A 27,529-nucleotide genomic window follows, 5' to 3' on the forward strand; every position below is an offset into this window, starting at 1 on the left:
TCGGCACAGCATCAGTCTCCTCACAGCAGATTCTCTCCACATCCCGTGTTTCATACTATTAACTGATTTAACAGTTGTTATAAATTTACATTAATCACCGTTTTACACCTCAGTCTGACTCCCTTTAGTGCTCGATATAAAAAACCCGAGCCAATTGAGGAACACCGAGGATTAGGCAGCATCTGTGTAGAAAAATGGACAATCGGCAATTCGGTTCGAGAACCTTCAGCTGGACTGTCTCAACCCGGAATATCTTCTGTCTATTTGCCTCCACAAATGCTGTCTGACTCGCTGAGTTTCCCCAGCAGCTCTCTTTTCCTTCCAGATTCTTGCATTTACAGTCTCTGTGTCTCTCTCTTCAGGACTTGCCCCTTCTGTTCTGCCGTAGACTGAACCAAGCTCTTCTCTCCGGCTTTATCTATGTTAGACTTGTTTAATGTGTTTCTGATCGCTGCTGTGGAAATGAACACGATTCCTGCTTCACTGAAAAGGAACATTCATTCCCGAGACCGCGGCGCCCCCTGGTGGGCATTCTCGGTACTGCAGGCATTCAGCAGCTCCCCGAAAGTGAAAGGATCCTGAACCAGGAAGTACCGGGAGTTAACATGGCTTCGAAAGGACAGGTCGAGAGTTTAACCGAGGAGGTAATTTGTCCCATCTGCCTAGATTTCTTCACCAATCCGGTGTCACTGGAGTGTGGTCACTACTTCTGCCGCTCCTGTATCACACGGTGTTGGGAAAGGGAGAAGAGAAACTCCTGCCCGGAATGTAGAGAGGAGATTGCAGACCGCACCCTCAGGGCCAGTCGGGCCTTAGCAAATCTGTCTGAGAAAGCTCGAAAACTAAACCTGAATCCGAAAGAGAAGGAAAATAAACTTCACTGCGAGAAACATGGGGAAGAACTGAAGTTGTTTTGTGAGATGGACGAGACACTGATCTGCCTGATCTGTGCGACTGCGCGGGAACACAAGTCTCACAACTTCATGCTGGTTAACGAAGCCATTGAAATCTACAAGGTAAAACTAACCAGGTTTTGATCAGCTGTTTAGTTAGTTGCATATTTTGGTCTAATGTCTTCACTCTCTGATTCCCAGGGTCGGGTTAAATCTTCCTTAGACTCTCTCACTAAAAAGAAATCAGACTTCGAGGAAATGGAGCAACAACAGAAAGAGAAGATTTCTGGAGTTCGGGTGAGGCTTCCAGAGCAGAAGTTACAATATCGTTGTGTAGTTTTGTTCCCTTGAATGCAGAATAGCAGAGAATCGCAGCTCCAGTAACCTGGGATCGATCCTGACCCCTGGAGCCGTATGCGTGGAGTTTGCATGTTCTCCCCATAACCAGTACCTTCCTTTAGCCGACATTCCATGGTTGAACGGTAAATTGGCGACTGTAATTAACCTTGTGAAGTTGGGTGGTCTGTGAATCAGGTCGGAGGTAGGGGGTCAGAGACGGAGTATATGTTTCAGGGAGACGTGGGGGAATGTGATGGACGGGATTGTTCTGAGAACCAGCATAGACTTTAATGGGCTGAATGGTTCCCTTCCATGTCAGAAGGAAATACAAAAAGTAGCCTCAAATAGTAAACTAGCCTCTCCTTTCATTTGACAGGAACAGACACACAGCCTTCAGTCCCAGATCACATCCCATTTTGCTGAACTGCACCGGGTTCTCACTGAAAAAGAGCATTGCACACTCCGAGATCTCAAGGAAGAAGAGGAGAGGATTCTGAATCAAATGGAAAAAAATCTTCGAGAGATTCAAGAGAATTTAAATTCTATCCAGGAGGAAATTTCAAAGTTACAGGAACGAATGGATCAACAAGAAAATATCACATTCCTCATGGTGAGAGATTTCAGTTTGGTTCTGTAAAAGTGCACAGTCACAACATGATGTAATTTACCTCAAATACTGTTGTTGGAAACTGATTTCCACCATGCAAATGTCTTGACTGTTCAGAATTGTCATTGTCCCAAACCGGCCTCCCACAACATCTGTACATCACAGGACAATCTGCAACCTTCTCGGGAATGAGTTACTCTGATCAGAGCACTGAGCTGGTGATTGTTTCTGTGATTCCCACGTACAATATCCCCTGAGACTCAGTGTCACACCAAGTTACCATCACAGGTTATGAGTGTGTTTCTGATATTCTCTTCACCACATTTCTTGTGGGATTTATTAACAACAAATGATGTCTTATCTTTGACTTCTGATCTCATAAAAATGGAAATATTTTCTCCATTCCCACCCCATCAAATCCATTCGGAATGTTAAATTCCTCCATCTGATCCTCCCTGACATCATATCCAGATAAAAATACACAACCTGTCCAGTCTCTCCTGTAAGTTCCATCCTCTCAGTTATGGTATAAATTTCATAAACATTCCTTGTACTTTTTCCCATGGTTCGGTGTCCCTCTTTCTCCATCTGTGTCAGTAGGAGTGAGTTTAGTGGGAGTTTTCAAAGTTCCAAAGGTACATTTAATGTCAGAGAAATGTATACAATATACATCCTGAAATTCTTTTTCTACACGAACATCCATGAAAATGAAGGAGTGCCCCAAAGAACGAATGACAGTTAAATGTTAAAACCCCAAAGCCCCCCCAGATCCCCCTCCCACACATGTTCAGTGGCAAGGCAATGACCCCTCTCCCCCACCAGCAAAAAAACATCAGCACCCCCCACCGAGCACTCAAGCATGCAGCAAAGCATCAATAAAGACACAGACTTGCAGTAGCAAAGACTACTCGTTCACCCGGTATTCAACATAACACAGGCTCTCTCTCCCTAAAAAGGGAAGAAGAGGCGACCCGTTTCACAGTGAGAGGGTAGACATAACAAACAACTCACTGATTTACGATGTTGAAAGTCTGTTGCGTTGTTTTTCTCAAGCTCTGTTCCAAAACAACTCGGGTCTTGGGTCACACAGCCAACAGCCAGCTTGTTGTTTTCAATCTTCCATCTCCCATGACACACCGATTCCCCACAGTGGACCTCGAGTCCACCCACCTCCAGAGCCACAAAATCCTGGATCTCTGAATGCGTGTTAGTCTTCTAGGCCGCGTCCTCGATATATCGAACAGTGGCCAGTTGTGAGATCCCGAGAGTGGGTCTCATTCCCACAAAGAACCGAAGGCAGCGTGTAACTCCAGGTCAGGGTCTTCAAACGAACCCTGAAAGGGAAAAATAGAGATACGAAAGATAGAAATAGAGATGTTTCCGAAGACTCTAGCAAAGCAGTCACCGTTAGGCGCCATCGTCCTCCTAAGCTCCCGGCAGCTTTTAAAAACCTGTCTCAGATTCCTGTTATTGGGATGCCGATGGTCAGTCTCAGTCAGCTGAGATCTGTGTTTGATTTATTTCAGGAGGAAGCTTGTCAGAAGAGAAGGTAGGACATGGTCTTTACTGAAACTCTGTATGGATTTGTAAAACAGTTCAAATATCGCTGATGCTCAGTTTATAACCAGCTGTATAATATTTACAGGAGCAGTGATGATGCCCAGACATTGTCAGTGACAGACGGTGCCCTACTGGCTGGAAAATTCTATCACCCCTACTTGTTCGACACAGCATTGGGAGAAGCATTTCATGGCATTAAGCAAGGTAAAACATACAGATTCATTTGTTCTTGTTTCAGACACAATTAATTAAAACACAAAAATACAACTGCAGATGCTGTGGATCAAAGAATACGTACACAACGCTGGAAGAACTCAGCAGGTCAGGCAGCATCCGTGAGAAAAGAGTAGCCAACGTTTATAAGATGAAGGGTCTCGGCCCGAAACGTTGGCTACTCTTTTCTCACGGATGCTGCCTGACCTGCTGAGTTCTTCCAGTGTTGTGTACGTACAATTAATTAATAATTGGACACAAAATTTGGCTGTAATAATAGGGAAGTGAAGTTTATTCTGGCACCAACCCCACCTGCAGGGAGGCATCACTGTCACATGATCATCTGGAGATGTCAGACCCCTGAACACACCAACACTGGGGCAAAATATAACCAATTCACGGGACTGTTAGATGAACCACTGCATCCTGATCCCATTCATGCTGGGAAAATATGTCAATGCATGCGCTTGAATCCTGCCACAGTAGCTCTGGAATTAATATTTCATTAATTACATTAAAGTGGATAAAATCTGGTATCACTGTGGTGACGGGGATTGTCAGAAAAATACACCAGTCCTTCGAGCCACTCCCCCTGTCTGACCTGTCCGTGACCGCAGTCTGATTGACTCAGCTCTGCCCCCTGCTGGACTCGCCAGTCTCACTGTTGTGATCAAACCACCACATTGAGACTGAACCCGGACACACCAACCAGCATTAACACTGGTGGACACAGCATAACTGGTCTGGCAAATCTCCCTCACACACATACACAGGAAGGATTGGCAGACTGTAGTCTGAGCCTCAGCATCGCACATTGTTCGTTCCCTCAGTGACATGGAAACTATTCTCTCTCTTCAGACACAGTAAATGTTTTTTACTTGAACAATTCACACACGTGTCACACATTGCCAACACACACCGGACATGTGAAGACACACTGTAACACAATACTCAATGTGACCCTCACCTTCAATGTGAACACACACTCACTGATATTTACCAAAACTGACACACGCACACACATCCGCAATGACACATATCCAAACACACCATCAGAGTGGGACACTGACACATTTCCGTGTGATTTTCCCATTTTACTTTAACCATCTCCTATCCATGTACCTGTCTAAATTTATTTCAAAATACTTTAATTATACCTCTTTCTAAGACTTCCTCTGGCAGCAAATTTCACATGTACCCACAGCCCTCACAGTGAGAAAGTTGCCCTTTAGATTCCTTGAAAAACTTTCTCTTCAATCTCTGCCCTCTGGTTTTGGACTCCGCTCTTCTGGGGGAAAAGACCCTGTGTATACACTTTACATCTTCCCTCATGATTTTATATAACTCGAAAAGGGGTCCCCCCTCAACATCCAATGCTCCAGAGAAATAGCCCCAGCTTATCCAGTCTCTCCTTTTACCCCAGGCCCTCCAGCCCTGGTAACATCCTCCTGTAGTGACATCCTTCCCAGAGTCGGGGAACCAGAAATGCACACAATACTCCAAGTGTGGTCTGTGATCAACATCAAAGGCCTTGGTGAAGTTCATGTGGACAATGTCTACCACCCTGTCCTGGTCAATCCTCTCTGTCACCTCTTCAACAAACTGGAATTTGTGAGACGTGATTTTCCATGCACAACGCCGTGCTGACTGTCCCTGATCAGTCCTTGTCTTTCCAAATGCTGTTCGATCCTGTCTCTCAGAAACTTTCCCACCACCGACATTCGGTTTAAGGACTGGACTTCCCTGGTTTGACCTTCCAGCCCATCTTAACTAAAGGCTCAAACTGAGCCACCCTCCAGTCTTCCAGCAGCTCACCTGTGGGGAAATGTGAAGTAAATATATCTACCAGAGTCTCTGCAATTCACCCTCTGTCCTAATGAGGGGCTGTGGGGAGTGGGTTTGTGGGAAAGGGGACAAAGGGACCCTTATCACCCATATTCATCCCCCTTCACCTTCTGTTTCCATCTACACACACAGTTCACCACAGGCTTTCCACCCCTCCCCCATCTGGTCCTGGTTCCATCTGCCATTCATCTCTCCCCTAATGGTTCCCATTGTCATAAACAGGAAAAAGTCTGCAGATGCTCGAAATCCAAATCAACAAACACAAAATGCTGGAGGAACTGTATACTGGCCATCTCCCAACTCCACTCTCAGTCCTGATGTCGGGTTTTGACATGAAACATCGACAGTCCCTTTCCTCCCACAGATGCTGCTCGACACGCTGAGTTCCTCCAGCAGATTGTGTGAAGACTGATTATTGGATGTATTTAAGGTGGAGTCAGATACAATTTTTAAAGGTCGAGGGACTACAGTTTGGGGAACTGGTATAGGAGAGGAATTGATGCTGGCATTGATCAGTCACTGTCACATTGAATGAGGGGCCTGTTCCTGTACTGTTCCATGTTCTATGTTTAGAAGAATGAGAGGAGATCTCAGGGAAACACAAAACTCTCTCGGGGCTCAACAGACAGGATGCAGGGAGGATGTTTCCCCTGTCTGAGGGGTCGAGGGTCAGGGGTCACTGCCTCAGGATGGGTGAACCCTCAGAGGATGGTGTATCTGGAATTCTCTGCACCGGAGGCTGTGGGGTCTCAGTCATTCAGTTCATTTAAAGTCACTGTGTCATCATCTAACAGCACAGAAATGTGCCCTTCGACCCATCGCCTCAGTGCTGACCTATTTACCCATCTACACTCATCCCATTGGCTGGCATTAGGTCAGTCTCCTTCTGTGCCTTGTCTATGAAGTGTCTGCCTCAGTGTCTCTTAAACGCAGTGATTGTATGTGATTCCATCACCTTCTCTGGCAGCAAGTTCCAACATCAACCACTCACTGTTCAAATAAACTCACCTTTAAACTCCTTCCTCTCACCTCAGACATGTGACCTCTTGTATTTGATCCCCTCCTGTGGGGAGAAGATTTCAACCATCTGCTCAGTCTACGTCCTCATAACCTTATATATTTCTGTCAGATCACCCCTTGGCATTTGGCCCGTATCAATCAAAACCTTCCCTGTCATCACTTCTCTGAGCCAGGCCTCAACTCCTCTTCTGTGCCAGTTCCACAGGATCCTCAATTCCCCCGTGTTACAGAAGATGATCGACCTCATTTTCTACCACATTACAGAAGCAAATGTGCTGCAGGTCCTAAAATGCAGAAAGGTCGATAAATCCCCAGGTCCTGATCAAGTGTATCCCAGGACATTGTGGGAATCTCAGGAGGAAAGTGTGGAGCCCATTTTGCAGTTATCTGTGTCATCAATAGCTATGGGTGAGGGGCCAGATGACTGGAGGGAGACTAATGTTGAACATTTTTTGAAGATAGGCTTGGAAGAATATGGGAAAGTATCAGGGTACAAAATAAATTGGGATAAAAGTGAAATTTTACCCCTTACTAAAGGAGATTATAATCAATGTCGATTAGTAACTCAATTTAGATGGCCAATAAATGGTATAAAGTATTTAGGTATAAAAGTTAATAATGATATAAAGAATTTATATCAATTAAATTATTTGTCATTATTGAAAAAAAATTCAAGAAGATCTTGATAAATGGATGATGTTACCAATAACATAAGTGGGTAGAGTTAATGAATATATTCCCTAGACTACAGTGTTTATTTCAAACATTACCAATACAATTGCCACAGAAGTTTTTTTCAAGAGTTAAATAAATATGTGAGAAAATTTCTTTGGAAAGGTAAGATGTCAAGAATATCGTTGGAAAAACTGACATGGAAACATGATTTAGGAGGGTTACAACTTCCAAACTTCAAGAATTATTATAAAGCAAATCAACTTAGATTTATTGCATCTTTTTTTGATGAAGAAAAACTGGCATGGATTAGAATAGAGTCAGATAAGATAGGAGAAAATATATCAGAAGATTTTATATATAAATGGGAATATAAATGGATACGGGAAAAGAAAGAATCTCTTATATTAAAACATTTGATTGATTTATGGAATAAGATAAATGTTGATGATGAGATAAAGAAATCTTTATTAGCAAGGAGACCTTTGATTCAAAATAGACTTATTCCTTTTACAATGGATAATCAACTTTTATATAATTGGTACCAAAAAGGGATTAGATGTATAGGAGACTGTTATGAAGGAGGTATATTAATGTTATTTGAACAATTAAAGAATAAATATAAAATATCAAATAACACTTTTTTTTGTTATTTTCAATTAAGGGCTTACTTAAGAGATAAACTGGTTCAAACAATGTTATTGCCAAAACCTAATGAAATTGAAACTTTAATTCAGAAAGGAAAAATTTAAAAAATTACTTCTTTTATGTATAATCTGATTCAAAAACAGACACTTAAACAAGGAATTCATAAGTCAAGACAAAAATGGGAATCAGACTTGAATATTAAAATTGATGAAACAAGTTGGTCAAGACTATGTCTTGACAGTATGACAAATACAATAAATGTCCAACTTAGATTAGTACAATATAATTTTTTACATCAATTATATATTACACCACAAAAATAAATAGATTAAACACAAATTTATCTGATCAATGTTTTCGATGTAATCAAGAAATTGGTACTTTCTTACATTCTACTTGGTCTTGTTCTAAAATTCAAACTTTTTGGATAAATTTAAGAGTTTTATTGGAACAAGTTATTGGAATACTACTTCCACATAACCCAATATTATTTTTACTAGGTGACATTGAAGGGATAAAACCGAAAGTTAAATTGAACAAATATCAGAAAGAATTTATAAAAATTGCATTGGCAGTAGCCAAAAAAGCTATTGCAGTTACTTGGAAATCGGATTCATACTTAACTATGGACCGTTGGAATAATGAAATTTTTAATTGTATTCCACTTGAAAAAATTACTTATAATTTAAAGGATAAATATGACACATTTCTGAGTACTTGGCGCCCTTATTTACAAAAGATAGGATGGTATATATAGGTGCTCCGAAGATAAAGATGTTGGTCCTTTAGGGAAAGAAATAAATACATATATTAAACTTACTTTGAATTCCATGGAGCATGTGGAGACCTTCCGATATCCAGGCAGTCTTTCTTTCTCCTCTTTTTCTTTCTTTCTTTTTTTTCCGACAGGAATATGTTATGGGGGGAAGGGGAGGGCTGTTATTATTCTTTTCTTTCCATGTAATCAATTGAAATTCAATAAAAATTTAATTTAGAAAAAAAAGAAGATAGACTGTTGGGAAAAGCATTGGAAGTACAGACCGGTGAGCCTAACGTCAGTGGAGGGTACATTAATGGAGGGGATTCTGAGAAACAGGATCTACATTCATTTGGAAAGGCGAGGACTAATCAGGGAGACCCAGCTTGGTTTTCTGAATGGACGGTACGGTAGCATAGTGGTTAGCACAACGGTTTACAGTACCAGTGACCCGGGTTCATGTCCCGTCACTGGCTGTACGTTCTCCCATAACTGTGGGGGTTTCCTTCAGGTTCTCCGGTTCTTCCCACAATCCAATTACCCAGTTCTTAGTCTAGGATTAAATCAGGGGTTGCTGGGTGGTGGGGGTCATTGTAACTTGTCCCATGGTCAGGCTCGGATTAAATCAGGGGTTGCTGGGTGGTGGGTGTCATTGTAACTTGTTCCATGGTCAGGCTCGGATTAAATCAGGGGTTGCTGGGTGTTGGGGGTCATTGTAACGTCCCATGGTCAGGCTCAGATTAAATCAGGGGTTACTGGGTGTTGGGGGTCATTGTAACTTGTCCCATGGTCAGGCTCAGATTAAATCAGGGGTTGCTGGGTGTTGGGGGTCATTGTAACTTGTCCCATGGTCAGGCTCGGATTAAATCAGGGGTTGCTGGGTGGTGGGGGTCATTGTAACTTGTCCCATGGTCAGGCTCGGATTAAATCAGGGGTAGCTGGGTATTGGGGGTCATTGTAACTTGTCCCATGGTCAGGCTCAGATTAAATCAGGGGTTGCTGGGTAGTTGGGGTCATTGTAACTTGTCCCATGGTCAGGCTCGGATTAAATCAGGGGTTGCTGGGTAGTTGGGGTCATTGTAACTTGTCCCATGGTCAGGCTCGGATTAAATCAGGGGTTGCTGGGTGGTGGGGGTCATTGTAACTTGTCCCATGGTCAGGCTCGGATTAAATCGGGTTGCTGGGTGGTGGGGGTCAAAGGGCCGGAAGGGCCTATTCCGTGCTGTATCTCAATAAATAAATTACAGCTGATGAAAGTGCAGTAGACATTGTCTCCATGGAGTTTAGCGAGGGATTTGAGAAGGTAGCAGAGAGTTAGATCACATGGGATACAGTGCGATTTGGAATAGGATACAGAGTTGTCTGGGTGGAGTCCTGTGACCAGTGGTTGTTCTGCAGGGATTGGTGCTGGGTCCACTGTTTTTCATCATTCATATGAATGATTTGGAGAGAATGTAGGTGATGGGTTTAGTAGGTTTCTGAAGGACTCTAAAATTGGTGGTTTCATGGACAGTGAAGAGGTTATTTATTTATTTAGAGACAGTGTGAAACTGGCCAACCCAGAGCAACGACCCGCTCCACCCAGCAATACTAGCTGTTCAACACTAGTCTAACCACAGGACAATTTACATTGACCAGTTAACCTCCTAACTACTTGGTCTTTGCACTAGAGTCATAGAGTGACAGAAAAGTACAGCACAGAAACAGGCCCTTTGGCCCATCTAGTTCATGCTGAAACATTTAAGCTGCCTACTCCCTTCAGTCTTCACTGTTACCATAGCCGTCCACACCTCTGCGATCCATGTATCTGTCCAAACCTCTCTTAAACATTGAAATCGAGTTTACATGTATCACTTGCACTGGCAGCTCTTCCCACACTCTTACAACCCTCTGAGTGAAGAAATTTCCCCTCATGTTCCCCTTAAACTTTTCACCTTTCACCCTCACACATGACCTCCAGTTGTAGTCCCACCCAAACTCCGTGGAAAAAGCCAGCTTGCATTTACTCTCCTCGTAATTTTGTATACTGTACCTCTCTCACCTCCCCTCAGTCTTCTAGCTTAAAGGAATAAAGTCCTAACCTGTTCGATCTTTCCTTATAACTCAGGTCCTTCAGTCTGAGCAACATCCCTGTAAGTATTCTCTGTTCTCTTTCATCCTTATTTACATCTTTCCTGTGGGTAGGTGACCAAAACTGCACACAACATTCCAAATTATGCCTCACCAACATCTCATACAACTTCAGCATAACATCCATCTCCTGTATTCAAAACTGCACACAATATCCAAACTCCAACAACAACTCCAACCTAACTGCAGTACTCAATAGACAATAGACAATAGGTGCAGAAGTAGACCATTCGGCCCTTCGAGCCTGCACCGTCATTCTGAGATCATGGCTGATCATCTGCTATCAATACCCGGTTCCTGCCTTGTCCCCATATCCCTTGATTCCCCTATCCATAAGATACCGATCTAGCTCCTTCTTGAAAGCATCCAGAGAATTGGCCTCCACTGCCTTCCGAGGCAGTGCATTCCACACCCCCACAACTCTCTGGGAGAAGAAGTTTTTCCTTAACTCTGTCCTAAATGACCTATCCCTTATTCTCAAACCATACCCTCTGGTACTGGACTCTCCCAGCATCTGGAACATATTTCCTGCCTCTATCTTGTCCAATCCCTTAATAATCTTATATGTTGCAATCAGACCCCCTCTCAATCTCCTTAATTCCAGCGTGTACAAGCCCAGTCTCTCTAACCTCTCTGCGTAAGACAGTCCGGACATCCCAGGAATTAACCTAGTGAATCTACGCTGCACTTCCTCTACAGCCAGGATGTCCTTCCTTAACCCTGGAGACCAAAATTGTACACAATACTCCAGGTGTGGTCTCACCAGGGCCCTGTACAATTGCAAAAGGATTTCCTTGCTCTTGTACTCAATTCCCTTTGTAATAAAGGCCAACATTCCATTAGCCTTCTTCACTGCCTGCTGCACTTGCTCATTCACCTTCAGTGACTGATGAACAAGTACTCCTAGATCTCTTTGTATTTCTCCCTTACCTAACTCTACACCGTTCAGATAATAATCTGCCTTCCTGTTCTTACTCCCAAAGTGGATAACCTCACACTTATTAAACGTCATCTGCCAAGTATCTGCCCACTCACTCAGCCTATCCAAGTCACCCTGAATTCTCCTAACATCCTTATCACATGTCACACTGCCACCCAGCTTAGTATCATCAGCAAACTTGCTGATGTTATTCTCAATGCCTTCATCTAAATCGCTGATGTAAATCGTAAACAGCTGTGGTCCCAATACTGAGCCCTGTGGCACCCCACTAGTCACCATCTACCATTCCGAGAAACACCCATTCACCGTTACCCTTTGCTTTCTATCTGCCAACCAGTTTTCTATCCATGTCAATGTCTTCCCCCCAATGCCATGAGCTCTGATTTTACCCACCAATCTCCTATGTGGGACCTTATCAAATGCCTTCTGAAAATCGAGGTACACTACATCCACTGGATCTCCCTTGTCTAACTTCCTGGTTACATCCTCGAAAAACTCCAATAGATTAGTCAAGCATGATTTGCCCTTGGTAAATCCATGCTGGCTTGGCCCAATCTTATCACTGCTATCTAGATATGCCACTATTTCATCTTCAATAATGGACTCTAGCATCTTCCCCACTACTGATGTTAGGCTGACAGGACGATAGTTCTCTGTTTTCTCCCTCCCTCCTTTCTTAAAAAGTGGGATAACATTAGCCATTCTCCAATCCTCAGGAACTGATCCTGAATCTAAGGAACATTGGAAAATGATTACCAATGCATCCGCAATTTCCAGGGCCACCTCCTTTAGTACCCTAGGATGCAGACCATCTGGACCTGGGGATTTGTCAGCCTTCAGTCCCATCAGTCTACTCATCACCGTTTCCTTCCTAATGTCAATATGTTTCATTTTCTCTGTTACCCTATGTCCTTGGCCCATCCATACATCTGGGAGATTGCTTGTGTCTTCCTTAGTGAAGACAGATCTAAAGTACTTATTAAATTCTTCTGCCATTTCTCTGTTTCCCATATCAATTTCACCCAATTTATTCTTCAAGGGCCCAACATTGTTCTTAACTATCTTCTTTCTCTTCACATACCTAAAAAAGCTTTTGCTATCCTCCTTTATATTCCTGGCTAGCTTGCATTCGTACCTCATTTTTTCTCCCCGTATTGCCTTTTTAGTTAAGTTCTGTTGTTCCTTAAAAAGTTCCCAATCATCTGTCCTCCCACTCACCTTAGCTCTGTCATACTTCCTTTTTTTTAATACTATGCAATCTCTGACTTCCTTTGTCAACCACTATGGCCCCTTTCCCCCCTTTGAATCCTTCCTTCTCCGAGGGATGAACTGATTTTGCACCTTGTGCATTATTCCCAAGAATACCTGCCATTGCTGTTCCACTGTCTTTTCTGCTAGGATATCCATCCAGTTAACTTTGGCCAGCTCCTCCCTCATGGCTCCATAGTCTCCCCTGTCCAACTGCAACACTGACACCTCCGATCTGCCCTTATCCTTCTCAAATTGCAGATAAAAGCATCATATTATGGTCACTACCTCCTAATGGCTCCTTTACTTTAAGATCGCTTATCAAATCCTGTTCATTACACAAGACTAAATCCAGAATAGCCTTGTCCCTGGTCGGCTCTCGTACAAGCTGTTCCAAGAATGCATCCCTTAGGCACTCTACAAACTCCCTATCCTGGGGTCCAGCACCAACCTGATTCTCCCAGTTCACCTGCATGTTGAAATCCCCCATAACTACTGCGACATTACCTTTGCCACATGCCAATGTTAACTCCCTATTCAACTTGCACCCAATATCCATACTACTGTTTGGTGGCCTGTAAACAACACCCATTAGGGTCTTTTTGCCCTTACTGTTCCTCAGTTCTATCCACACAGACTCTACTTCTCCTGATCCTATGTCCCCCCTTGCAAATGACTGAATCTCATCCCTCACCAACAGGGCCACCCCACCCCCTCTGCCCACATTTCTGTCCCTACGATAGCACATATACTCTTGTACATTCATTTCCCAGGTCTGATCTCCCTGCAGCCATGTCTCCGTTATCCCAACAACATTATAGTTACCCATTCGCACCTGAGCTTCAAGCTCATCCGCCTTATTTCTGACACTTCGTGCATTCAGATATAGAAATTTTAGCCCATTTCTCCTCTCTCTGTTTAAATCACTGCCTATTGTGCTTAACCCAGCTCCCTGAACTCACATCAGGCTATACGCCCCTTGAATTTTGTTGTCCTTCCTAAATTTACTTATTCTTTCTGCATATTTAACTCCATGTTCCGTCAGACATCTCTCTGCACATGTGTCCTCCTTATCACTTGTTCCGCCTCACCTTTCTCTACTACACACTTCATATTCCGGAACCGTGTAGTCCCCACCTGTCCTTTATTCTTCATCTCGCTATCCTCTCTCACATTCTGGATCCCTGCCCCCTGCAAATTTAGTTTAAACCCCCCGAGAAGCACTAGCGAACTTTCCTGCAAGAAAGTTAGTATCGCTCCAGTTCAGGTGTAAACCGTCCCGTCGGAACAGATCCCACCTTCCCTGGAACAAAGCCCAATTATCTAAAAACCTGAAGCCCTCCCTCCTGCACCATCCTCTCAGCCACTTATTAATCTTTATAATCCTTCTGTTCCTTGCCTCACTCACACGTGGCACAGGTAGCAATCCTGAGATTGTTACCCTGGAGGTCCTGCCCTTCAGCTTCGCACCTAACTCCCTGAACTTACTACGCAGGACCACCTCACTCATCCTACCCACGTCATTGGTCCCTACATGGACCACAACATCTGGGATCTTGCCCTCCCTCTCGAGAATAACCTGCACCCGATCTGAGATGTCCCGGACCCCGGCACCAGGGAGGCAACATACCATCCGAGACTCCCGATCTTCCCCACAAAATCTCCTATCTGCCCCCCTGACTATAGAATCCCCTATCACTACCGCTCTCTTCTCTTCCCTCCTCCCCTTCCTAGTCAAGGGTCCAACCTCAGTGCCAGAGACAGGACCACTGCAACTTGTTCCTGGTAGGTCATCCCCACCAACAGTATCCAAAACGGTATACTTATTGTTGATGGGAACGGCCACAGGGGTGCTCTGCTCTCTCTGTCTGCTCCTTCTGCCTCTCTTGACTGTCACCCATTTGTCTACCTCCTGTCTTTTCGGTGTGACTACCTCCCGATAACTCTTATCTATCTCTGCCTCTGCCTCCCGAATGATCTGTAGTTCATCCAGCTCCTGCTCCAATTCCCTAACTTGGTCTGATAGGAGCTGCAGCTGGATGCACCTTTTGCAGGGGTGGTCATCAGGGACAACTGTGTTGACCCTGACCTCCCACATACTGTAAACGGAGCACACCACTGCTCTAACTGTCTCCCCCATTACCTGATCCCAGATTAGTCAGAATAAATGAACAAAGTACCTACCAACCTTACCTTTTTTTACCTCAGCAAGCACGTACTCAGGCTCACTGATTTCCTCTCACCAAAGTCCCCTTGCGCCGAAGCCCGCTGAGCCAAAGCCCAGCACTCTGCTCACTCTGCTCCCACGCACTCCGCTGCCCGCACCGACAGTGCCCGCTCCTAAAAGTGGGCCTCTTTTTAAACCCCGCGCTCGCCGCTGACATCACCCGCGCCTGCGCAGTTTTATCTTCCTCCTCAGGTACTGTCCAGGTAGGTCTGACGGTCTCGGCTGATCCTCCGATCTCCAGTCGTCTGTCCACCTCGAGCACCCCTTACTCCCGCTCCCCATTCATACTTTTATTTATGAAGGCCAATATGCCAAAAGCTTTCTTTACAACCCTAAACAAGAGAAAATATCTGCAGATGCTGGAAATCCAAGCAACACACACAAAATATTGGAGGGACTCAGTAGGTCAGGCAGCATCTATGGAAATGAATTGGAAATGAGTTGATGTTTCAGTCTGAGATTTTGTGTGTGTTCTTTTGGAGTTCCACCATCAGCAGACTTTTATATTTGGATCACTCTGTACAATTCTGGTTACGTATCTACAGGAAGAGTCTCATTAAACTGCGAGGGTATGAAACAGATTGACAAGGATGTTACTGGGACTGGAGGGTTTGGGTTATAAGGAGAGGCTGGATATTATGGGACTTTTTCCATTAGCTCAGGAGGCTCCAGGAAAACCATAGAGGTGGGTACGGTTACAGCGATTTAAAAGACATCAGGACAGGAAAGGCCTCAAAGCTCACTGTTTCTTTTTTCTGGACACCGGAACTAACCAGTTCCCCTCCACCACTACTCTCCTCCGCTTAGCGGAACTTGTCCTCACTCTCAATAATTTCTCCTTTGGCTCCCCGCCCCACTTCCTTTAGACAAAATGTGTAGTCATGGGCACTCGCGTGGGTCCCGGCTATGCCTGCCTGTTTGTCGGCTACATGGAACAGTCTATGTTCCAAGCCCACACTGGTGACCACCCACACTTTTCCTACTCTACGTTGATGACTACATTGGTGCTGCTTCCTGCACCGATGCTGAACTCGTCGACTTCATCCACTTTGCCTCCAACTTCCACCCTGCCCTCAAATTCACCTGGTTCATTTCCGACACCTTCCCTTCCCTTTCTTGCTCTCACTGTCTTTATCTCCAGAGACAGCTTACCCACCGACGTCTATTACAAACCCATGGGCACTCACAGCTACCTGGACTATACCCCATCCCACCCTGCTACTTGTCAAACCACCATCCCCTTCTCTCAATTCCTCCATTTCCTCCGTCTCTGCTCTCAGGATGAGGCTTTTTATTCTGGAATAAAGGAGATGTCCTCCTTTTTCAAAGAAAGGGGCTTCCCTTCCTCCACCATCAATACTGCTCTCAACCGCATCTCTTCCATTTCACACGCCTGCCCTTACCCCATCCTCCACCACCCTACCAGGGATAGGGTTCCTCTCGTCCTCATCTACCACCCCACCAGACTCTGCGTCCAGCACAATTCTCCAAAACATCTGCCACCTCCAATGGGATCCCACCACCAAGCACATCTTCCCTCCCATCCCAACCCCTAATTTCTGCTTTCCACAGGGATCGCTCCCTACATGATTCCATTGTCCATTCATCCCTCCCAACTGATTTTCCACCTGGCTCTGATCCTTACAAGCAGGACAAGTGCTCCACCTGCCCTACACCTCCTCCCTCACTACCATCCAGAGGCTTAAACAGTCCTTCCAGGTGAGGTGACAATTGACCTGAGTCTGTCGGGGTCATATACCATGTTCCCGGTGTGGCCTCCTGTATATCGCTGAGACCCAACATAGTTTGGGAGACCGCTTCGCCGAGCATCTACGCTCCTTCCGCCGGAACAAATGGAATCTCCCAGTGGCACCCATTTTAATTCCACTTCCCATTCCCATTCAATATGTCCATCCATGGCCTCCTCCATTGTCGGGATAAGGCCACGCTTGGGTTGGAGGAACAACACGTTATATTCTGTTTGGGGAGCCTCCAACCTGAGGGCAAGGACATCATTTTTAAACTTCTGGTAATGCCCCCAAACTGCCCCCCCTTCTCCATTTCCCATCCCCTTTTCCCTCTCTGAGCTCATCTTACCAATCAACTACCCAGCTCGTTACTTCATCTCTCCCCCTCCAGGTTGCACCTATCACCACGTCTTTCTCTCTTCCTCCCCACCCCACCTTTTAAATCTACTCTTCAGGGTTTTTTCTCCTGTTCTGATGAAGGGTTTCCGCCCAAAACGTCGACTTTACTTTTTTCCATCGATGCTGCCTGGACTGCGGATTTCCTCCAGCGTTTTGTGCGTGTTGCTTGGACAGCTACATAGGTAGGAAAGGTTAAAAGGAGTACTGGGCAAATATGGGCAAATGGAACTAGATCATTAAAATGAGTTGGTCAGCACGAATAAATTTGGCCTTACCTCCATTTTAAATGCCTCCAGTATTTACTCATCTCATCCTCATCCAGTTGTTGCTCCATCCCTTCCTCACATCCGTTTCCCCCGTCTTTCTTTCCATTTTTGAGGAAAGGTCTCGGCTTGAAATATCGACTGTATACCTCCCTTAAGAAATGCTGCTTGACCCACTGAGATCCTCCAGAATTTTGTGTGTGTTGATCAGGAAAAACCTCGGAAGATGCCGGTTGTCCATCCGCTGTGTTTGGGTACAACCCCGGGAAAGGGTCCTGGCGCCCACCCGACTGTGCCTGAGGCCCACCGGCTCCCCCCCACCCCCGATCCCCGGGGCCGCGCTGCCCGAGTCTCTCCCCCGATCCCCGGGGCCGCGCTGCCCGAGTCTCCCCCGATCCCCGGGGACGCGCTGCCCGAGTCTCCCCCCCGATCCCCGGGGCCGCGCTGCCCGAGTCTCCCCCCGATCCCCGGGGCCGCGCTGCCCGAGTCTCCCCCCGATCCCCGGGGACTCTCTAATTCTCTGCTTCTCCCCCCAGTCTCTGTCACCCTGGATGTGGAAACGGCGCATCCGGAGCTCGAGGTGTCTGAGGATCGGAAGAGTGTGAGACGGACAGGGACCCGGAGGGATCTCCCTGACACCGGGAAGAGGTTCACATTCTGGCTTTGTGTGCTGGGATCGGAGGGATTCACATCGGGGGGACATTACTGGGAGGTGGAGGTGACGGGGAATCGGTGGTGGAGACTGGGAGTCGCCGCAGAGTCTGTGAAGAGGAAGGGAGAGTTCACACTGAGTCCGGAGACCGGATTCTGGACCATCAGGCGGTTTAATAACGAGATGTGGGTTCGCACCTCCCCTGAGTCCTGTCTCCCTGCCGGTCCCATCCCCGGGAGGGTGGGAGTTTATCTCAGTTACGAGTCCGGGACAGTTTCATTTTACAACGCGGAGACCAAGTCCCATCTCCACACCTTCACTGGGAATAAATTCATTGAGAAACTTTATCCTTCATTTGGGACTGGATATATAAACGAGTGGCTGAGAATCTGCTCTGGTTCCGCTCCGGATCTGTAAACGGGTCGGGTCCGGGACCGGCGTCAGGAGTCAGTCAGTGTAAATATAAATGTGCGGAGAGTGAAATAAACACGATATGAGAATTACCGATCAATTAATTTTAACTGGTTTACTGCATCCGTCAACGGAACAGAAACACTGCGGATTCAGCAGCAGCCGCGGGCGGCAGGTCCTGAGCTCCCCGGCTCCCCCGGGTGCTAAAGTTCACCGGGACTGACAGGGTAACTGGGGCAAGTGGTGGTGGTGCTGACTGGCCGAGGGAGGTCAGGGTGAATCTTGGTAACACAGGACATGTAGTGGTGGTAACACACAAAGCGTCTGGGTCTCCCAGTGTGTCCGGTAACATCTATGGAGGGATATGGGCAGGTGAGGGTGTGATAGGTAGATGAGGGACGGGGTGTAGTGTGGAAATGTGTCAGATACTGCGAGGTGAGAGGCGTCAGTGATAAAGAGCTGATGATTTAGAAAATAGTCTGCACATTTATTTCTATTACCACCAAAGTGCATGACCAGATATTTTCCAACATTGTTTTTCATTTGCCACTTTCTTCCCCATTCTTGTAAACTGTCTAAGTCCTTCAGCATCCTACCTGTTTCCTCAACACTACCTGCCCCTACACCAATCTTCATATTATCTGCAAACTTGGCAACAAAGCCACTTATTCCATCATCTAGATCATTGATACAGAGCATAAAAATAAGTGGTCCCAACACCGACCCTGCGGAACACCACTAGCCACTGGCAGCCAACCAGAAAAGGATCCTTTTATTCCCACTTGCAGCCTCCTACCAATCAGCCAATGTTCTAACCATAAGCCCATGTTAGTAACTTTCCTGTAATACCATGGGCTCTTGTGTGCCCTTTCTTTTGCTTTTACAATGGCTTTGACTTCCCCTGTCAGCCATGGTTGTACTATTTTACTATTTGAGTATTTCTTCATTTTTGGAATACTCATGTCCTGCACCTTCCTCATTTCCCCAGAAACACACACCATTGCTGCTCTGCTGACATCCCTGTCAGCAGCTCCTTCCAATTTACTTTGGCCAACTCCTCTCTCATACCACTGTATTTTCCCTGACTCCACTGAAATACGGCTACGTCAGACTTCACTTTCATGTTGAACTCAGTAATATTGTGATCATTGATTCCTAAGCGTTCTTGTACCTTCAGCACCCTGATCGCCTCCAGTTCATTACATGACAGCCAATCCAGTATAGCTGATCCCCTAGCAGGCTCAATGACAAACTGCTCTCAAAAGCTACTCTCAGGCATTCAACAAACTCACTCTCTTGAGATCCATTACCAACCTGATTTTCCCAATCAACCTGCATGTTAAAATATCCCATGACTACCGTGACATTATCCTTTTGACTCTCCTTTTCTATTTCCTGTTGTAATCTGTGGTCCACCTCCCAGCCACTGTTGGGAGGTCTGCATATAACTGCCATCAACATCCTTTTACCCTTGCAGTTTCTTAACTCAACCCACAAGGATTCACCATCTTCCGATCCTATGTCACATCTTTCTACTGATTTGATGCCATTATTTACCAGTAGAGCCACACCACACCATCTGCATATGTTCCTATTCCTCTGATATAAATTGTAACCTTGGATATTCAGCTGCCAACTACAACCATCCTTCAACCACGATTCAGTGATGGCCACAACATCATACCTGGCAATCTGCAATACTGCAACAACATCATCCACTTTATTTCTTACACTACGTGCATTTAGATACAACACCTTGAGTTCCGTATTTGTTATCCTTTTTGATTCTGCATCCCTAATGATCTGATACTTCACCCGTTGGCTACAACTAAGTCCCATCACCTGCCTGACCTTCCTGACAGTCTGACTGTATGCTATCTTTACTTTTTTACCATCCGTCCTATCCTGAATCCCTTCACTCTGGTTCCTACCCCCCTGCCAAATTAGTTTAAACTTACCCCAGCAGCTCTAACAAACCTGTTTGCGAGAATGTTGGTCCCCCTCAGGATCAGGTGTAACCTGTCACTTTTGAACAGGTCATACCTCACCCAGAAGCGATCCCAATGATCCAAGAACCTGAAGACCTGCGCCATGCACCAGTTTCTCAGCCACACATTTATCTGCCAAATCATCTTGTTTCTACCCTCATGGGTGTGTGGCACAGGCAACAATCCAGAAATTACTACCCGGGAAGTCCTGCTTCTCAGCTTTCTACCTAGCTCTCTAAATTCTCTTTTCAGGACCTCATTGCTTTTCCTTCCTAAGTCATTGGTACCAACATGTACCAAGACATCTGGCTGCACCCCCTCCCTCTCCAAAATGTTGTGGACACAATCTGTGACATCCCTGACCCTGGTACCTGGAAGGCAACATACCATCTGGGTGTCCCGTTCACATCCACAGAATCTCCTGTCTCTTCCCCTCCCTTCTGAGTCCCCTATCACCACCGCTCCCTTCTTCTCTCTCTTTCCCTTCTGCACCACGGACCCATGACCAGTGTCTGTAACCCGGTCGCTGTAGCATTCTCCCAGGAGGTCATCCCCCACAAAAGCGGTATACTTGTTTTTGAGAGGAATAGTCACAGGGTGCTCTGCTCTAACTGCCTATTCTATAAATGCCTGCTCAGTTTTTGACCCAGTTTATACCCAGGAGATGCATGAGAAACACAACAGGTCAGTCAGGATCGGTGGAGAGAGGAACGGTTTGCGTTCCACATCGATGATCTCTCCTGGAATTGATTCAAACGCTGCCTGTCCTGCTGCAGATTTCAAGTATTTTCACTTTTGTTTTGGTTCTTCAAGCATCTGATTCAAAAAGAAATGGGAGTGCAGCCTAATTTCCTCCTGACAGGGGATACAGAAGAAGGAATGTGATAGTAAAGGAGAGTGCACCATTAGAGAAATCGATGCTCAGGTTGGAACTACCCGGAGAGGTACAGTGAAGGTGAGAGAGACGGGGACATGATATTTTGGAGCCGGAAGTGTGGCAACACATGCAGGCTGATCCCAGCACAATCCTTGGACAGACTGTGTGTTACGTATGCCGTGGGTATATTGTGACTGTCTTATGACCATGATGTAATTGAGTATCTTGTGAGCACGATGTAATAGTTTTGTGATGCTGGGGTGACGTAATTTTCCTGCCAGTGTGAGGTCATATGATGTAATTTTCCCACCGGTGTGAGGTCATGTGATGGCCTGTGCCTACGGGTTTAAAACGGGAAAGCCCTGCTGTGACACAGGGAGTTTGGTGTTGGTCAGTTACTCTGTCATGCTGCGTATTTGTTTCATGACGCAGTTTTGTTTTAGAATGGAGTATTACTTCCTATTTTAAAGTGCTGAGATTTTTGCCGGCCCTTTTGCCAAACGCTGCCAGGTTTTTGGTCCATTCTATTTTTAACGTCTAGTCGGAGAGTGAAGACTTTACTGTAGGATGGGAGCCTGAAGAATTGAGTAAAGTTGGTGTCGCCGGCGGCTTTGTTAAGGATGGAACTTATTGAGTCTTCGTTCGAGAATAGTGGCCGGCATCTGAGATAACCCCTGCAAGAGCAGGAAGGTTTTGTGCAGTGTTCACCATCCAGAATAAATAGGTCAGTTCTGTTTTATTTCCTCCGTTGTGAATCCTTCGGACAAGGCGTCTTTCGACTGGGATCGGCAGATCGTCGTTACTTTGAGGAATTCTTTACTTCAGGAAAGTCTCTCCTAACTGACTGAATAAAACTCTTTGTCATTTCTAATTTACCACTTTAAAACTGTATTCGAATTTACCGCTTTAAGAACTGTTCCAGTTGTCTGTTTGTTAAAGTGCCAAATAGCTGTTAACTTCCGGTTAAGTTAGTCGTTTGTTTATTTTTCTTTTTTTTTGAGCAGAGTTTAATAAATGTTTATGCTTGTTTATAAAAAAAACTGACTCAATTCTATATTCATTAATGCCAGAGACCTACCGTAACACTGTGTTGGTCATTGATACAAAACAACGCCTTTCACTGAATGTTTCCACATGTCATGTACACGTGATAAACAGAGCTATGTTTTTAAAAAAAATTCTTTCTCTTTTTCAATGTTGTTAATGCCCTGAATCCAAGTGTTGAGAGCAAGGTTGAGAATGGAGTCTGTGGCTGAATGACGGAGCCCGAACCCATGTTTAGCTCCATTATTTGCTGATGTCGCCAATAAAAGCCTCAAGCAAGATTGAAATCGTCCAGGACAAGAGTGGAAGGTGAGTGGGTGTTCAGCGCCATCTACCTGCGTTTGGCTGGTCTCTCTCTCTCTCTTTCTAGCTGCTGTGGGCACAATGAGGGGCATTGATCGTGGGGAGAGCCAGAGACTTTTTCCCAGGGCTGAAATGGCTAACAAAAGAGGGCACAGTTTTAAGGTGCTTGGAAATAGTGGAGATGTGGAGAAAGCGAACCAGCTGAACAACTTCTTCAACAGGTTCGACAGCTCAATCTCATCCTCACCGCAGAACTCCACACCAGGCTTACTTCCCTCACAGGAAAATAGACACTCACAGGAGACCTTGCCCACGCCCAGGATTACGGCTGCACAGGTGGAAGGTCAATTGAGGAAGATCTGTACCAGCAAGGCGGCTGGACCGGATGGAGTTTCCCCACGATTACTGAGGGCCTGTGCGACTGAGCTGGGAGAACCACTACAGCGCATCTTCAACATGAGCCTGGAGCAGAGAAGAGTACCCAGACAGTGGAAAACATCCTGTATTGTCCCGGTACCGAAGAAACCACAACCAAAGGAGTTGAATGACTTCAGACCTGTTGCCTTGACGTCGCACGTGATGAAGACCATGGAGCGGCTGATAATACAGAATCTGAGGCCACAAACCAGGCACGCCCAGGATCCTCTTCAGTTTGCGTATAAGGAGAAGGTGGGAGTGGAGGATGCTATCACGTATTTGCTGCACAAATCACTCTCTCACCTAGATGGGGTCAGTTGTGCTGTGAGGATTACATTCCTTGACTTCTCTAGTGCCTTTAACACCATCCAGCCCAAGATCTTAAGGCACAAACTTACGGAGATGGGAGTAGACACTCACATGGTGGATTGGATAGTGGACTACTTGACAGATAGACCTCAGTATGTGCGGTTGGGAGACTGTAGGTCTGACACGGTGGTCAGCAGCACAGGAGCGCCGCAGGGAACCGTACTCTCTCCGGTCCTGTTCACCCTGTAAACATCAGACTTCCAATATAACTCGGAGTCCTGCCATGTGCAGAAGTTCGCTGATGACACGGCCATAGTGGGGTGTGTCAGGAATGGACAGGAGGAGGAGTATAGGAAACTGATACAGGACTTTGTGATATGGTGCAACTCAAACTACCTGCGTCTCAATATCACCAAGACCAAGGAGATGGTGGTGGACTTTAGGAGATCTAGGCCTCATATGGAGCCAGTGATCATTAATGGAGAATGTGTGGAGCAGGTTAAGACCTACAAGTATCTGGGAGTACAGTTAGACGAGAATCTAGACTGGACTGCCAACACAGATGCCTTGTGCAGGAAGGCACAGAGTCGACTGTACTTCCTTAGAAGGTTGGCGTCATTCAATGTCTGTAGTGAGATACTGAAGATGTTCTATAGGTCAGTTGTGGAGAGCGCCCTCTTCTTTGTGGTGGCGTGTTGGGGAGGAAGCATTAAGAAGAGGGACGCCTCACGTCTTAATAAGCTGGTAAGGAAGGCGGGCTCTGTCGTGGGCAAAGTACTGGAGAGTTTAACATCGGTAGCTGAGCGAAGGGCGCTGAGTAGGCTACGGTCAATTATGGAAAACTCTGAACATCCTCTACATAGCACCATCCAGAGACAGAGAAGCAGTTTCAGCGACAGGTTACTATCGATGCAATGCTCCTCAGACAGGATGAAGAGGTCAATACTCCCCAATGCCATTAGGCTTTACAACTCAACCGCCAGGACTTAAGAACTTTTTAAAAGCTATTATTAATGCTTTTTGAGATAGTGATTTAGATGCATATCATATTTTTTACTGAGTTAAGTATTGTATGTAATTAGTTTTTCTACAACAAGTGTATGGGACATTGGAAAAATGTTGAATTTCCCCATGGGGATGAATAAAGTATCTATCTATCTATCTAAATGGGTACCGAGGGGATGTCAGGGTTAAGATTTTCACAAGGGCACTTCGATGTGGACTGTCTCTGTGGCCTGCAGTCAATGATGGCAGTGTGCTAAATTGAGCCACACTGAACATTCCTGGACCGTTTGAAGGACTCTGTGGTTTGATGTTTAAAATTCAGTGAGTTATTTGATCTTTTTTTTGCTGTTTCCACAACTTCTTTGTTTCGCACTTTGGTTGTTTGTTTTCTTTGAACATGTTTCATGTTGTTGTTTAGTTTCCTGGCTGCCTGCGGGAAGTTGGACCCCAGGGTCGTACACTGCAACATACTTTGATGAGAAATGTACTTTGATGCTGGAATCCAGCAATGCAGCCTAATTTCTTCCCGAATCATGATCTTGGCCACCTCCTTGTCTCCACTGATACTGCCTGACCCACTGAGTTCTCCCAGCAATTTAATTTTTGCTGCTGAAGAAGATCCCGCTAACTGCTGTGTGACACCGAGCATTTCCAACTGAGACAGGAATACTGTCCGGGAGTGTGCTGAGAACCAACCTTCTCTCCCACCCAATCGGGAAGATACTGATTACTGTTACAGTCACCAGCCTCTCCCACACCACCCTTTGGTTTACCCACAGCCCTACAAGAGTTACCTGATCAGATCCCTTTGACAGAATTCCATCTGATCGAGAATTACAGACACAGAAACCATTTGTTTTGCTTCCAGCATCATCCCCCCCCCCCCCCCATTAAACTGTTTACTGCCTGATCTTCTTTTGGAAACTATCCTCTGTTAAACCGTTCATGATATGGAACTCTCCGTTCACTCTCCCCTCACCCGTCCTAGTGCACTTTCTTCACTGCCTTGTATGATTTAAGTTTTCTGCCATTGTCTGTTCCTGTGATGCTGCTGAAGGTAAGATTTTCATTGCAACACCTGAGCTGCTGGAGAGGGATGGTGGGAAGGAGGTGGGGAAAGGTGTCTGCGTTCTGACTGGGCAGTGATCAGGCAGCATCTATGGAGGGAGATGGAGCGTCGACATATCCCCCCGAGACCCTTCCTCTGAACAGAACTGGACTGTCTGTTTCCCTCCACAGATACTGCCTGACCCTCAGACTTTCCTCCAGCATTTTGTGTGTTGCTCTGTATTCCTGCATCTGCAGTCTCTCGTGTCTCCAGACTGTAATGGTGCCTTGTACACACGACAATAAATTCGGTACAACTTCATTTGATCTTTCTTCGCTTGTAGGGCACCTCTCTTCCCTTCTGTCCCCTTCTCCCCCTTATCTTTATATACAATCAAAATCCCTCACTCAAGCCAACTTCTTTCTTTTCTTTTCAAATCTTTATTTTTATTATTATTATTCAAAAATAACACAGGTACATCGAAGTAACAACACTTACAATGCCTCAAAAAAAAAGAAATTATCTTAAAAATCGAATTTTTTTGTGAATAAAAAAAGCCCTACTAAGCAAGAAAAGTGAGAAAAAAAGAAGAAACCGATTGGGGGTACAACCCCGGGGCCATGCGTCATACAGAAAGCTTAAAAAAGTAAACATTAAACTGCCAACAAGAAAGAAAGATATATCAAAAAAAGATTTAAACTTAGACCGTGGAGGAGATCTATCAGTTAACTGAAATGATAATAAAGAGCAAATGAACCTCATCTCTCAAAATCAGATAAAGGTTCAAAGGTTCGACTTCTAATTTTCTCCACACTAAGGCACAGCATCACTTGAGAGAACCATTGTGACAAAGTAGGAGCTGATATATCCTTCCATTTCAACAAGATGGCCTTCCTAGCTATCAATGTAACAAACGCAATAACATGTTGGTCAGACACAGAAATACCATGGATATTTTGAGGAATTATTCCAAAAAGCACACTCAATTTATTAAGTTGTAATTTGATTCGTAGTGCTTTAGAAATTGTCAAAAAAAAACTGACTTCCAAAACTGTTTTAATATAGAACATGACCAGAACATATGTGTCAGTGTAGCTATCTCAGTTTTACATCTATCACAATACTTGTCAAAATTGGGAAATATTTTGGGAAGTCACGCCTTCATCAAATGGTAACGATGTACAATTTTAAATTGAATCAGTGAATGACGAGCACAGATCGAAGAAGAGTTAACCAACTTCAGAATCCGTGTCTAATCCTCCCATATAAAAGTCAAATTGAGTTCTTTCTCCCTATCCTGTTTAATCTTAAGTAAAGGACGCTTATCCCATTGTAATAATAAATTATAAATTCTTCCAATAGAACTTTTCATCAAAGGGTTCATATTCATAATAGTATCTAACAAGTCAGCCTCCAATATACAAGGAAAATTACTTAAATACTTTTGTAAAAAAAAGTCTAACTTCAAGCGATTGTAAAAAGTGTGAATATGAGAGAGAATATTTATCGACTAATTGTTCAAAAGACATCAATCTGCCTTCTTTAAATAAACGCAAAAAAGAATTAATAACTTTAATAAAAAAGGAGGTTAATAGTATATTTAACCAAACTAAATTTACAAAAATATTAATTAGTAATATCATAAGTAACTAAACCCTCCCGGATGTATATATAAAAAGAAACCCTATTAGTAGGAAAAAACTATCAATTAGTAAATTAAGAAACAACAAAAAGAAACATTAAACCAAATATTAGATAAAAGGAACAAATACTTTTATCCTCTTTTCTCAGTCAAGTATCTAATTAGCCATTTAAACAAACTTAAACTGTAAATCTTCTTTCCAAAAATAAAATCCAATAGGATGCAATAATGAGCAGGTTTTCTTATCTTCTTTTATTAATCTCTCACTGAAATATCCAAATAGCCTTCATATATCTTCTTTTCGAAATGTGAATAATATACAGA

General features: G+C 44.8%; 1 protein-coding gene across 1 annotated transcript; it reads left to right on the forward strand.

Moving 5' to 3' along the window:
* Nucleotides 1-605: 605 nt before the first annotated feature.
* On the forward strand, nucleotides 606-18,653 carry LOC140719157 (zinc-binding protein A33-like). The gene is made up of 6 exons (XM_073033576.1): nucleotides 606-1,016; nucleotides 1,095-1,190; nucleotides 1,609-1,842; nucleotides 3,366-3,388; nucleotides 3,485-3,603; nucleotides 18,046-18,653. The coding sequence occupies exons 1-6, from the start codon at nucleotides 606-608 to the stop codon at nucleotides 18,576-18,578; spliced, it is 1,416 nt and encodes a 471-aa protein (XP_072889677.1). The 3' UTR covers nucleotides 18,579-18,653.
* Nucleotides 18,654-27,529: the final 8,876 nt, after the last annotated feature.

This window comes from Hemitrygon akajei, chromosome 2 (genome assembly GCF_048418815.1).
Source record: "Hemitrygon akajei chromosome 2, sHemAka1.3, whole genome shotgun sequence".
In the NCBI taxonomy this organism is placed as follows: Eukaryota; Metazoa; Chordata; class Chondrichthyes; order Myliobatiformes; family Dasyatidae; genus Hemitrygon; species Hemitrygon akajei.

What these genes read in the sequence shown, in the direction of transcription:
- LOC140719157 (XM_073033576.1), top strand. Translation starts at nt 606, where the DNA reads ATGGCTTCGAAAGGACAGGTCGAGAGTTTAACCGAGGAGGTAATTTGT. An exon ending in AAGCCATTGAAATCTACAAG is followed by an intron (nt 1,017 to 1,094) that starts GTAAAACTAACC and finishes TCTGATTCCCAG; the next exon opens with GGTCGGGTTAAATCTTCCTT. An exon ending in AGAAGATTTCTGGAGTTCGG is followed by an intron (nt 1,191 to 1,608) that starts GTGAGGCTTCCA and finishes TTCATTTGACAG; the next exon opens with GAACAGACACACAGCCTTCA.